Source organism: Varanus komodoensis, unplaced genomic scaffold, assembly GCF_004798865.1.
Source record: "Varanus komodoensis strain SLA01 unplaced genomic scaffold, ASM479886v1 scaffold124, whole genome shotgun sequence".
Classification (NCBI taxonomy): Eukaryota; Metazoa; Chordata; class Lepidosauria; order Squamata; family Varanidae; genus Varanus; species Varanus komodoensis.
In genome coordinates this window covers 328,565-342,794 of record NW_025335359.1, presented here as the reverse complement: position 1 = coordinate 342,794, position 14,230 = coordinate 328,565, and the positions used below count along the sequence as shown (strand labels likewise).

Genomic DNA, 14,230 nt, shown 5'->3' with positions numbered 1-14,230 from the left:
AAGAGGCTCCCTGTAATTGAAGAGGAAGATTTCATTTCTGACCCATCCAATAGCCAAAACTCTCAAGACAATTTACAACAGTCTATAAAAAACAATACAATAAAAAACTATGTTGCAGGGATCTCAAGTTTCATAAAAAGCATTTTCTATTTTAGCTCAGCAACACTTTTATACTTATTTATCTATTTCCTACATTATAGTTCAGTTTTCACAGTGTTGCACAATTATGAAGTGGCGGTGCTGCTGATGGGACTACGCCGGCTAGGAAGGGGTGGAGCCAAGGGACAGATGGAGCGCGGCCAATTCATTTTAGGTTTTTAAATCGAAGAAGAACGAATTGCCCAGAAAGAGGGCAGAGTATGCGCTTGTCGGGAGGCGAGGGGGGTTGTTTACTGCGAGGGCTGGAGCATGTCTACTCCCCACACACCTCCGAGAATTCTTGTGCTCGACAGCTTCAGGGTCGGAGGAGGATCAGGTTTTACGTCTTTTCGCGATTGAAGATCTTCAGCAATTCGGGAGAAAATAAGGGGCGTGGACGACTGGCCCTCAGAGCAACCAATGACGACTAAGTCCGCATCCTGCCATTAAGAAGCGAGGCTCCGCTCCGCTCCTCTCACTATCACCGGGCCCACCTGGAAACAAGAATGACAGCATGATGTTCGGGGAGTGGAAAGTGCCTGTTAATGAGTCATAAACACAACCACACAAAAGTCACAGGGAGGAAGGCTCTTCACATTCGGAAGATCCTTCACAATCTGGAGATGCTCGGGAGCCAAAGCGGGAGCGCTAAGCAAAAGTGCCCGAGCTGGAAGGGTTAATGTGGTGACGTCACATCGTGCGTTCACAACTCCTCCTCCTCAGTGTGATGTGAGGAGGTTTGAAAATCACCCCATTGAAAGTCCCGCCCCCTGCTTGCCATTCGGAGGAGCGCGAAGCGATTGGAGTAAGTGAGGCTAGCAGCGGCGTGCGTTTGATAGCGGAGAGATCTCGGCTCTGGGCGGCGGAGGCAGTTGCACCCCACGCGCACTCGACCTGCCCCGGCAGACCCTGCGTTTGAACACGGGACTCGGAGCTGTGGTCAAGGAGGGCAGCCGAAGCCGGTCGCGAGCCAAACATGAGCCCAGCTGGACTGCCTGCAACTCTGTCAGCATGGAGGGTGCTGCTGTTGCTCAGCACGCTCAGCCAAGTTTCTGGGAACGGTAAGGCTCGGTGTTCTCATTTGGGAACGAAAGGTTGGGAGTTGGAAGCCTCGGTTTCAAAAGACGTAGATAGCCCCAGGGCGAACATCAAGAGGAAGAGCTGTTTTTGCGGCTAAGAGCCATATAGTGGGCAGTGCTGGGTAGACTTTTGGGACTCAGTGAGATGTGCTGTCCCATTTGCTTAGGCTGCCTATCGCAAATCCACAGCAGTCTTAACCTTCTGTACAGGAATCCAGTTTGTGACATCTTGCCAGAGGGAACCCGCGCCACTTTCAGTAGAAGTTAGATGTTTTAGTTTCACCCCATTTCCGAAATCTGCATGAAGTTTCACTGTGCAGCTGGGCACTTAATAACCCAGGATGCTATTTTTTCAGGTTCATTAATGGTATGTCCCAGAGCTGAGAAAGAGGAGCTGCGGACTCCTAAATACCTTGATTCTAGGTATCTCTTTCCCTTCCATGTTTCTACTTTTCCTCTCACGTGCATTCTTTCGGACATAGTATCCTTTGTAGTAGGCTAGTTGTCTGTCCGCTATTTCGTCCCCCCCCCCCCCCCCCACTATCAACTGGATGTAATTGTCCTTTAATTTAGAGTAGGGCGGAGTAACCAGCTCTTGACTAACGGGGCTGGGCATCTCTCCCTTCAACATGAACATGAGAGATGAGCTCACACCTCCCCTCCCACTCGACTTTCCCCGGTGTTCTTTAGTGCCTTTCAGCTGCTTCCTGTAAGGATGTGGCTTCCTAAAGACCTTAACGCCTTTCAGGATCCCACCGTCTGTCTAGAAATAGGTAGGGAAGATACGTTGCCCTCCCCAGGGGTGATTCACAACTGCATTCTATCCGTCTTTGTGCTTTTCGGCTCATGAGCAGACTGCTCTGGAGTCAGTTCAGGTACTTTATGGTTCCAGATAGGGTGCAGGGGCTATTCCTTTAAAGGGCACAAATATTAACTGTAACGGAATGCTTCGTTCCCCCCGCCTCCGGAGGAGGATGGTACACCTGACACCACGGCATGCAAAAACCAAAACTTCTCAGAGGTTTTTCATAAAAAGCGCTCCGGACTGAGTGGTATGGGTGGAGCTCCGCCTTGGCGCGCCCGCCGGATGAGCGCGGAACTCCGAGGAGGTGAATTTCCGAGATTCTGGTGGTAGGTAGAGGCAAGACCGCCCCAGCGGGACGAGCACTGTTACTGGAATTGCTCGTTATTCTGGTCCAAGGAAGTTTCCTTGCGAACAGGGGATGTGTCCCCTTAACATCTAGGAAGGAGTTGTGAGAAATATCTGGTTGCTTCGATGGTAAAGAATGCATGCCACCCGTAACAGATTTTTCTCTTTGAGTTGCTTTTGTGTTTTAACACTTTTACCTGGAGGGAAGTGGATGGATTTAGGAGCATTTGTTGGTGCGGGAAACACCAGAAGTCTGGCAGTCGGCCTGAGTGCGTTTATGAACGCATGCGCTTGTCCTTACCACTTCGACGGGCGCGGGGGGCGGGATAAAGAACCAGAGGGAGTGCTATGCTGGGAGTAAGCATGTGTGTTGCGGGAGGTGCTTCTGCTTCTCGTGGAAGACTGAAGGAACCTGGGATGGGAATGGGCTGGAAGGTTTTGGAGGCGGCACCTTTTGTAGCTGGTGGCACTGAATCCAGCCATTTGCTCGCTTGTTTGGTCACCTTGTGGAGGCGCTATACTTGCCTGTTGGCTTGTGGGGAAAATGGGCCATTTGTTAGCCCTGTCACATCAGTCAATGGGAAGCTTGAGGAAGAAAGAAAATGTTCCTTAGCTCTCCTTTAGAAACCATGTCTAAGAAGCATGTGCAAAAGTTACTTCATGTGAAGGATTCGCTTTTTGCTCACTGCTGTGGTTCCTTCACAGTTGGCTGTTTACTTTTCTTCCTGACAGTGAAAACCATTGCCGTTTCTGAACTCTCAGCACATGTCAGTGTATTCCATTTTGAGTGCAAAGAATCCTGTGGCTTTCTGTTTTTTTTTTTTTTTATTTAAGGAGAGCACCAAATGTGTGTCACCTTTAAACTCCCAAGAGGACTCACATTTTAAACTGGTAAACAAATCTTCCAAAATAGCCTGCTTTGTTAATTTGTTAGCACAAAAAGAATTGCTTCTATCTACTAGGAGTAATTCATAATATTGCTAATGTATCCGTGCTCTCATTCCAAATGCTATTTGATGCAAAGTTTTAACAATTACACATTAATGTTCTAAAGATGCATTTCCTTCATGTAGCTGTTAATGATTGAGGGATTTTCATGACTGCTCAACTTTGCTTTTGTGATCAAAGTTCCAAAGGACAGTAGCGCCAACTTTGATTGTCCCTCATGTATTTACTTTTCTTTTTTTTTTTAATCTGCTTAGATAATCTGTAGCAAACTGGTTGTGTTTACAAAAGGTGACTCTTGTCCATCATGGTGATGGCCAAGATGTGTTTTGTTTGATGCCCCTCTTGCAATGGCCATCAGACTAATTAAACTGTCCAGGAAGCCCTATTTGTAGCCTTCCCAGGCTAAGGGGCAGGATAAAAAACTAATGAATAGATAAAATAAATATAATGCAATCACAGAACATTGCTTCTTCAGTGTTATGCACTAGGCATGTGTTCTGAGGTATGAATCCTGTTATGCCATAATTTATTTTATTTACTCTTAGGACTAAAACCCAGAATTTCCAAATCCCAGTCCTGTACTCTAACCATTATACCATACTGGCTCTAACTGTTACAGTGCTTTCTTGTAGCAAACAGACATGTACATTTTCCAGAAACAATTTAACTATGGTGAATTTCCTTTGTTTCAGTAGCATTTTGCAACACTACCATTTAAAGGCTGATGTTCCATTACTATATGGGAGTGTTTGAGGGCTTAGGTGTGCATTGTGTGCTTTAGCATAGGATTGTTACCTTAGGTAATTATTTTAAGGGTAAGGAACCTCTGGCCATCTAGATTCTGCTGGACCTCAATTCCCATTCTTACTGCAATTTGGCCATTGTGGCTAATGGGAGTTACAGTCCCATCTTGGAGGTGCATGTTTTCTCCACTCTGGGGTATGCACAAGTGTGAGAAGGTGCACCTGTTTAAATCATGTCCTTGAGAGGATAATAATAGTTGTTTTTTTATCAACATCTGGAGCAGGGGTCCTCAAACTTTTTAAATGGGGCCAGTTCACTGTCCCTCAAGCTGTTGGGGAGCCGGACTATAGTTTGAAAAAAATATGAATTCCTATGCTCACTGCACAGTAAAAATAATTAAAATTAAAATAAATTTTAAAAATTAAAGAATTAAAAAATGTTTGCTCCACTCGCTTGGGCTGCAGCAGAAGCCCAAGATGACATTGTGCCGCCTGCCAAAAGGGAGAGCACGACACGAGGGGGAGCCATGAGGGCGTGCTTGCCTCGGTTGAGACCTTCCCTGCTCACCGCCACCGCCCTGCTTCCGAGCAGGAGGAAGGTCCCCTTGCAGGCGCTTGCCCGGCTCCAGGAACGGGAGTGGGAAGCCAGAGAGGCAAGCATGAGATGGCTCCCCTGGCCAGGAGAGGGCCACGAGGAGGGAGGTGATGCCTGCTTTCCGAGGCGAGGGTCAGGGCCGCGACTGGCCAAGCAGAGCGCCTCCCACCTCTCCCCGCCACGCGGGGGAGAAGAAGCATGGCAGCCACTCGACAGCGATGGCTTGCCCAGAGACAGCTGTGGCGGAAGTGCGGGAGCCGCGGCTCCACTCTGCCTCAGCCTGTCCGCCCTTGGACTCGCCTGCAGCCTGGAGACATGGCTCACATAGTTAAAAATAGATTTTAAAAGTTATATTTTTCTTACGTTACCTTCTTCGTCTATCTCTCCCCGCTGCCCTCCTCTCTTCTGCATTCCTGCTCCGTATTCCCGCTCTGTATTCAGCGCCGATGCATGTGTGCAATAGGCAGGAAGAGCCGACTCACATGCAGTTGAAGGAAACTGTTACATTTTGGCATGTGCACTGGCTCTCTGCTAGTCTCAGAAACTGAAAGTGTTTCAGAGAACACATGCACCAGCTCACAGCTTTTGGACTCGCTAGGAGATGGTCTGAAAGCTTTGAGGCAGGGCAGGTAAATGACCATGGTGGGCCATATCCGGCCTTCGGGCTGTAGTTTGAGGACCCATGATCTGGAGGGTCACAGGTAACCACTATCCCTGCTATAAGAGCTTTTATCCTGGTATATGAAAATGTGACTCTAGGTAGAAATGGTGAAAGCTTGAGGCTGAAGCTAGAGAGTGTCTGTGGGTCTACTGCTTGTGCTTTAGTCTACATTAGCAACAATTTCTGGAAAGTGCTCATGATTCATACTCTTCCACACCTTCAGGAAGTGTTCCTAGTTCTTGATAATGCGTATTACAGTTCATCTGCAGAAAAGAGAAAATGGCAGGTAGTGGGGGAGGAGACAGGCATCCTGGTCTGCCTGTGACATTCTGTGACATAAAGCCAAAGGGATAGAGTCGGTAGGACTTGCATAATGTTGCCTCTGTTTAAGGAATCCCCTGGCCATTTGCTTCAGACTTATTGGTACTGCTGCTGCTGCTACTCATAAGGCTGCAGGTCTTAATCACATGTACCTGCAAGAGCCATTCCATCCCAGTAAGCATGAGCAGAATTGGATTGCTTTCCAGTCTTAATTTCCTCCTCAGCAGCTCTGTGAGGTAAGATTCTGTGGGCTTTGAGCATTTTCAGGCCCCCTGCACTTTTCATGACGCACAACTTTTACATTCATCTGCTTGGCTGTTTTGCAGTATGTACTGATGGGGGAGGGAAGGGTCCATTCTGGGAATGGGATGGGTGTTGGCAGGATTGCTCATGAGAGTTCACTCTCATTTACTGTTCTGTGCTAGCTCATAATTCTAGGAGCCTTTAGTCTGAAACACATTGAACAAAGTAAAGACAAAAGTTTCCATGTTCATTGCAGGATGTACATTAATCTGGGGCAGTGTGGTCATGAACAGTGCAGGAGGCATAGAAGTGACATGGTGATTGACCTGCTTGATGAAAACTTTCTGGGTTTGATGCAGTAGAGATACTTGAACATGTACATGTTTTGGGTGATGAAAGCAACAGAATCAAAGTTAAATTAAGTTAAAAGGAAAGCCAAATTAATTTGCATGTTTTCTGCAGTAATCCAATGATAGTATTGAACACTTCTAGCTTTAGGATAGCAAGACTATTCCAAGAGCACCAGCTGGACTTTGGCATCCATTATGTTTCAGTATATTAATACATGTCTGTGCTCTGGCTCACAGCCAAGCCTAAGATAGAATGGAAGGCTGTTCCTATCTCTGCCATCATTGTGCTAGACCTCCAAGTAAGGTATTATATTTTATGCAAGTGTTAGACCAAAGAGCAGCAAAAGAGATTTTGTTCATACTGTTTCCAGAACCTAGTTTTGTAACTTGCAAAGCATCATCATGTGTTACTGGAACAGGTAAAGCAATGTCATGTCTCTGCATTGTGTTGTTTTGAATTTCCCTTTTCTGTTCACTAACGCAGTGCTTGCATGTAGTTCTCATGCTTTGCATGTCCTTCTCATGCCTGTGTGAAATCAACTTCCCTGTAATTATTACGGAAAGTGGATCAGACTTTTGCAGCATCTGCTAAGTGCTAACTTCCCTAATAGACTGGATTCTGTTAATCTGGATTTACATGGATAATCTGGTAGGTTTTTTTTCCTGAACTCCTGGTAAAGATTTTTATTTTTAGAAAAAACAAAGACGTTTCTAGCCCTCAGAGTGGGAAATACATTGAGTGAGTTCACACAACATGACAAGCCACCCTGTGAATAAGTTGCTTGACTGTTTTCAGCCCCCTGCACCTTTGCCATACTGCCCCTGGCCTCTTAGGCACTCCAGAATGGCAAGATCTGTGTGTGCACACACCCTCCCTTTTCATAAGAACTTTCTTTTGACAGCTGTCAAAATTTTGTTTTGTTTTGTTGTTTAAGCAGGGTTTTTGACATGGCTAAATGGGTGATTTGGTGGATTGCATAAGCAGTTGTAAAACGGAGTACCTAGAAGCTGGGAGGAGTATGGAAAAAGGGACTGAGAACAGTCAAGGCAATGCTACAAACTAGAAGGTCACACTCAAAAGGTGGAGAGGTAGTTGCTACCCCCTTTGAGAGCAAAGACAACCCTGTGGCAATGTACCGTTTGATCACTGTCAAAGGAAAAACAAAGTTAATGTGTTTATAACCTTGCTTTCTCAGTGTCAATGCCTTTCACACTTCGACAGGAGACACTTACGAGGACATTGACCAGGCAAGACTTCACATTCTAGATAGAGTGAATTTGTGCTTCTCTGAATACTGGCCCCTCAAAACATAACAAAAATTATGAAAATATTTGCACATATTTCTAGTGCCTAAAAATAAAAACAGTGGTGAATGAATTATGGTCTCTCCAACATGTTGAGGGGAAAAGCCTAGGAAACATCACCAAAAGGCTCTGTAAGTACAAAGGGGTGGGGGGAAGCAGTGGAAACAACTGAAAAGTGTTTGCATTTGAAGTGGAGTGAGTGAGACAGTGTTGGTCTTGGATCTAAAGGATCCAAAGTATTTTCAAAAATCAGTAACTTTGAAAGTTTGTAGAGGTTCTTATTAACTATGTATATAGTTGTTATTGACTTCAATACAATTGACATTAAGGATGAAGACAGGCAAGAAAAGAGAGAAACCCTCATCATCTGTTAGAAAGTTCATCCATATCATAGAAAAGTACATCAGAACTAGTTCTTTTTAAGCCCAACCAGGATAATCTTACCAGTTTTGTGGATACATATAGTCAGTTCCTTACTGTAGTTCCTGTCTCCAGCAAGGGCACAAAAGGGGAGAGGCTGAATCTAGGTGTGTCCCTGTATGGCTGTAGAAAGGATATCCGTGTTTGGCCTTTTTATTGTATGGGTTCATATTGTCATGGTAAAATTTCCAGATGCTTGCTGTTTGCTAACATGAAGCTTGTGCAAATAAAATGAAAAGCTGTAAATGAGTCAGGACCTCTTAAGCATTAGCTGTCTGCTATTGATGGGGCAGTGCTAGGAGTAGCTGGTGGTATGGCTGGAGGTCTGTCCCACTGCTGGTGTGGTTGACAGAAAATCTGTGTGTTTCCTGAGTAAGGATGTACATTAATGACTTGCTCTAATCTGCATGCCTGCCAGTTCTCTTTATGTGCAATGTGTGTGTGATCCTTCTGTAAAGGAATACAAGATGAAGGATGGTGACTGGCCCATTTTACATGGAAACTTCAGACAAATTACAGTGTCACTGCAAACATTGCTGAAACAAACCATGGCAGTGGTGTGCACAACTGCTTAAGAGTTCCTTAAGACATGTTCCTTCAGCGGAGGGCGACAAAAATGATCCAGGGTTTGGAAACACTGCCCTATGAGGAGAGACTGAGGGAAATGGGCATGTTCAGCCTTGAGAAGGAGAAGACTAACGGGCGGGGTGGGGTGGGGGGGTATGATTTCCCTCTATAAGTACCTCAAAGGCTGTCACAAAGGGGAAGGTCAAGATCTCTTCTTGCTGATGACAGAGTGTAGGACACGGAATAATCATGTCAAGCTGTGACAACCCAGATTGAAGCTAGATATCAGGAAGAGCTTCTTCACTGTCAGAGCAATACAACAGTGGAACCAGCTGTCCAGAGAGGTGGTGGGCTCTCCCACACTAGAGGCATTCAAAAAGAAACTGGGCAGCCAACTGAGTGGGATGGTGTAACTTGGTGTTCTGCAACAGCAGGGGGTTGGGCTCGATGGCCTCATGGACCCTTCCAGCTCTTCTATGATTCCATGTGGCAGCAGGGCAAATACATGCAGCTTCTCTATGGCAGTGGCCTCTGCTGTTGCTTTACTACAAGGACCTGTAATAGTAAGCAGGCATTAAAGGCAATTCACTACAGAAATGACACAGCAACACTTTTGTTAAGAGATTCTGACCTGGCACTCATACCTTGATCAGCAAAACCTTGCGCGAGATGTTCACTGAAGTGGATAAGTTAGAGTGCCTGCATCCTGCCCATTTCTGATAGCTGCCAGGTCATGTCACAGAAGATATCCTAAGTCTGCACGTGCTTATTTCAATGTTTTAAGAGGCCCTCCCTCTTCTGCCTTTATATTAAGTGACAAGTGCCTAACCAACTAGAATCTGCCTGGAGGTCAAGACCTTTCTTGAGAAATCTTTCTCCACAGTTCTGGTGTGTGCAGTATCTGAGATTTCCAAGTGTGAGATCAAGTAATACAGTAGGCGCTGGGGTGCAATGCCAGTGACCCTGCTCAGAACTACAGATGGATGAATTTGTCAAGCTCAATTTTGCTCGGGCTCCTACTTTTTCCTGTGTTGTTTCACTCAGTTCTCATTCTGAATCAAGACAGCACGAGAACTTTTAGTGTCTGTGTGAAAATGTATAGGCATTAAAAATATATTTTGTGTACAAACTTGCAAATAAGTGCAATTTCCCCATTGAATAAAATGTCCTCAAAATGCCTATTTCTTGAGTGCATTTTTGTGTGTATTTTCTGCATGTGAACAGTGTTTCAAACTTTTGGCATGCACAGATTTCAGCACTAAAATGTTTTCCAATTCATGATTATGGCTGGGAAATATGTATTCCGTAAGTTTGCATTATAATATGAACTGCCTGGGTTTCTTACCTTTCCCTACCTAATATGCTACTGGTTAAGACTTGGGTTATTTGTGCATACTGTGGCTGGTTGAACAAATAAACAGCTTCACATTTCTTCACCCTCAAACATTGCCAACACAGTGCCACTGGAGTTGGGTTGAGGGAGGGAAAGGAGGTGAGGAAGGAGTTTAACTGCATTGAAATGAAAGCTGCCTTGGATTCTTTGTGGTTTCCTGTTGGGAGTTAAAATGGCTGCTGGTTAACAAAGAAGAGTATGGAGGGCAATAGCTACCTAAATTCACCTCACCTTTGCTATAAAACATCTCTGAGTTTCCTATGCCTGTGCACATAGTTAATCTGAATTTTTGGCACTCCTAGACTTCCAGCAGCTTGCAGGCTTGAGCCTGCCTGGTGATTAAAAACCTTTTGCTCCTCTTCTTGTGTTCTTGCCTTTGGAGTTTGGGCATGTAACTTGAAATTAGCTGCTGTTCCTGGAATATATTTGATAGGGTTGGGTTGTCCTATGACAAAATCACTGATGTATTGATAATGCCTTAGGTTAATGTGATTTAGAGGCCCTGTTTGCAGCTATGAGTGCTGCAGGCATAATGCAATAAAGCAGGGGTCTCAAACTCGCGGCCCGCGGGCCAATTGCCGGGACGGACGGGGCACGGGGGAGGGGCCCTGCGGCCTTCGAAGCGCCAGCGGCGCCTGAGCCGGCCTCCGGGAGCAACGCGGGATGAGCGGCCCACCACCCGATGCGGCCCAGCCTCACCCAGACTGCCCCCAGGTAAGTTGAGTTTGAGACCCCTGCAATAAAGGGTCATTCTCTTTGATGTCTGATGAGGTTACCTTCTCTTTTGCAGGGCTGGAGAAGTGTGGAAGGAATGAGTTCCACTGCGGAAATGGAGTCTGCATACCTTATAAATGGATTTGTGATGGCAACGCTGAATGCCAGGATGGCTCTGATGAATCCCTGGATGCTTGCAGTAAGTTGATCTAACCTTGTCCAGCCTTCTTTAATTCTCTACATGATGGAGCAGTGTTCAGGCAGCTGAGCATGCCAAGAGTTATTCCTCTGGGCTTCTCCAACCTTATTATTCCAGAGTGCTCTATCACAGAGCACCATGAGAACAATTGCCTACAACTGTCTTGTCTTGGAGGCTGGGGGAATAGGTAGCTTGCTGCTTGGTGGAACCCCTAATAGCAAGGAATGGAGGACTCTTTTCAGCTTCACCTGACCACTTGCTGCCTCAAAATTGCTTTTAAAAAGAGAGCCTGCAACAATTTGGTTGGGAGTTGAAGAGCTGGAGCAGCATCTGTGAGAAGGAAACAAGACAGCTAGGGATGGGCACTGGCAGAGGCGTAGTTGGAGTGTGTAATTGTAGCACCCTCAGCACTCAAAAGGAAAAGACTCTGCTCTCCACACAAGAGCAAGCAGAGTTCTAATTAAAAGCTGGGCTTTTCTTTTCAGAATCAGTGACCTGTGAACCAAGCCAGTTCAGCTGTGGTGGCCGTATAAATCGTTGCATCGATATGTCCTGGAGGTGTGACTCGCAGATGGATTGTGAGAATGGCTCTGATGAAGAGAACTGCAGTGAGTCAGATTCTGGGCTACCGGGAAGTGCACAGTGCATCCTAGTGTTGGAGAAGGGAGTGGGTAGGGGAGTTGTTGGAATCAGACTTCTCCTCTGTCTGGATTTAAGTTAGGCTTAGGACCCAGAATGATCAAGGCTGGCTATGCACTTGCATGGCAAAATTTGAGATAATTTGCCAGATCTCCTACATGAGACCAAATGAGCCATAACTGAACCAATAGCTGAGGCCAGCCTTCCCGATCCTAGTGCTTCCAGATTACAACTTCCCATGGCCACATTGACTGAAAATGATGGGAGCTGCAGTTCAGCTTATCTGGAGGGCACCTGGTTGGGGAAGGCTGGCTAGGAAAGTAAGTTGTTGGAGTGTTGCTGTATCCTGTGTCACTGAGTAGTCTAGCATTCCTTTAAAAAAACTAGTTTCATAAGGGACAGATTTCCACCTACCATTCATTTTAATAAAAGTGTTAGTCTTACTTGATAGCCTACAGGTGCAAGGCGTTCAGGTATGCAGAACTGTACCACAGATGCTCATTCCCCTGCTGTGGAGGGAGAAAATATATGGATACATAATGGCAAATAGTTCCTGTTTGGCAGTTTCAATGGAAATGCATAAAAATCCAAACTGTTCACTGTTGGTTTAGAAGATTCTAGATCCTTAATTGATAAAATTATTGCTTGGACAAAGGATGTAGCATGCAAGCTTTGCTCAGTAATCTAGGGTGGTAGGAAACAAAGAAAGACATTAATCAGATTTTTTTAATGGGAAGATAGAAATGTTTTCAATAAATTTAGATTGAAATTGCAGGTTCTTCACAGTAAACAGCAAAAGTCATTTGTGTACTGATAGTACTATATTAAAAATGTTGTTGTAAGTTGTGAAGTCGTATCCGACCCATCATGACCTCATGGACAACATTCCTCCAGACCTTCCTGTCCTCCACCATCCCCCAGAGTCCACTTAAGCTCATACCAACTGCTTCAGTGACTCCATCTAGCCACCTCATTCTCTGCTGTCCCCTTCTTCTTTTGCCCTCAATTGATCCCAGCACTTAGGGTCTTCTGCAGTGAGTCCTTCCTTCTCATTAGGTGGCCAAAGTAATTGAGTTTCATCTTCAGTATCTGGCCTTCTAAGGAGCAGTCAGGGTTGATCTCCTCTAGGACTGACTGGTTTGACCTTCTTGCAGTCCAAGGGTCTTCTCCAGAATCACAATTCAAAGACTTCAGTTCTTCGGCACTCAGTCTTCCTTATGGTCCAACTTTCACAGCCATACATTGTAACTGAGAAAACCATAGACTTGACTATACACACTTTTGTTGGCAGGGTGATGTCTCTGTTTTTTAGTATGCTGTCTAGATTTGCCATAGCTTTCCTCCCAAGGAGCAAGCATTTTTAATTTCTTGGCTGCAGTCCCTGTCTGCAGTGATCTTAGAGCCCAGGAAAATTAAATCTGTCACTACCTCCATTTTTTCCCCATGTATTTGCCAGGAAGTGAGAGGACCAGATGCCATGATATTAGTTTTCTTGATGTTGAGTTTCAAGCCAACTTTTGCACTCTCCTTCTTCCTCCCGGCAATCCTAATTCCAGTTTAATTCATCTAGCCCCACCTTTCTAATGATGTGCTCTCCATATAAGTTAAATAGGCAGGGTGACAGTATACAGCCTTGTCAAACTTCTTTCTCAATTTTGAACCAATCAGTGGTTCCATGTCCAGTTCTCACTGTTGCTTTTTGACCCGCATACAAGTTTCTCAGGAGACAAATAAGATGGTCTGGTACTCCCATGTCTTTAAGAACTTGCCACAATTTGTTGTGATCCACACAATCAAAGGCTTTAGCATAGTCAGTGAAGCAGAAGTAGATGTTTTTTGGGAACTCCCTAGCTTTCCCCATGATCTAGCATAAGTTGGCAATCTGATCTCTAGTTCCTCTGCCTCTTCGAAACCCTGCCTGTACTTCTGGTAGTTCTCGGTCCCCATACTGCTGGAGCCTAGCTTGTAGGATTTTGAGCATAACTTTGCTAGCATGTGAAATGAGTTCAATGGTGCGGTAGTTTGAACATTCTTTGGCATTGCCTTTCTTTGGGATTGGAATGTAAACTGACCTTTTCCAATCCTGTGGCCACTGTTGAGTTTTCCAAATTTGCTGGCATATTGAGTGTAGCACTTTAACTGCATTGTCTTTTAGGATTTTGAATAGCTCAGCTGGAATACTATCTTCTCCACTAGCTTTGTTGTTGCTCAGACTTCCTAAGGCCCATTTGACTTCACATTCCAGGATGTCTGGCTCGAGGTCAGTGACCACCCCATCGTGGTTATAAGGGATGTTAAGCTCTTTCTTGTATAGTTCTTCTGTGTAATCTTGCCACCTCTTCTTAATCTCTGCCTCTGTTAGGTCCCTGCCATTTTGGTCCTTTATCATGCCCATCTTTGCATGAAATGTTTCCTTCATATCTCCAATTTTCTTGAAGAGATCTCTGGTCCTCCCTGTTCTATTGTTTTATTCTATTTCTTTGCACTGTTCATTTAAGAAGGCATTCTTATCTCTTCTAGCTGTTCTCTGGAATTCTGCATTCAGTTGGGTGTATCTTTCTCTTTCTCCCTTGCCTTTCACTTCCCTTCTTTGCTCCACTATTTGTAAAGCTTCCTCAGCCAGCCGTTTTTCTTTCTTGCCTTTCTTTTTCTTTGGGATGGTTTTAGTTGCTACCTCTTGTACAATGTTGCAAACCTCCGTCCATAGATCTTCAGGCACTCTGTCTATCAGATCTAATTCCTTAAATCTATTTGTCACCTCTACA

The 14,230-nt window shown here is 45.1% G+C and overlaps 1 protein-coding gene across 1 annotated transcript in view; it reads left to right on the top strand.

The window, feature by feature from the left end:
- The first annotated feature begins 934 nt into the window (after positions 1-934).
- LDLR (low density lipoprotein receptor) overlaps positions 935-14,230 on the top strand; it is a 33,516-nt gene continuing 20,220 nt past the window's right edge. Inside the window, exons 1-3 of the mRNA XM_044422277.1 lie at positions 935-1,199; positions 10,704-10,826; positions 11,312-11,434. Coding sequence (XP_044278212.1) covers positions 1,115-1,199; positions 10,704-10,826; positions 11,312-11,434 — 331 coding nt within the window. The 5' untranslated portion in view covers positions 935-1,114. The remainder of the gene's footprint in view (positions 1,200-10,703; positions 10,827-11,311; positions 11,435-14,230) is intronic.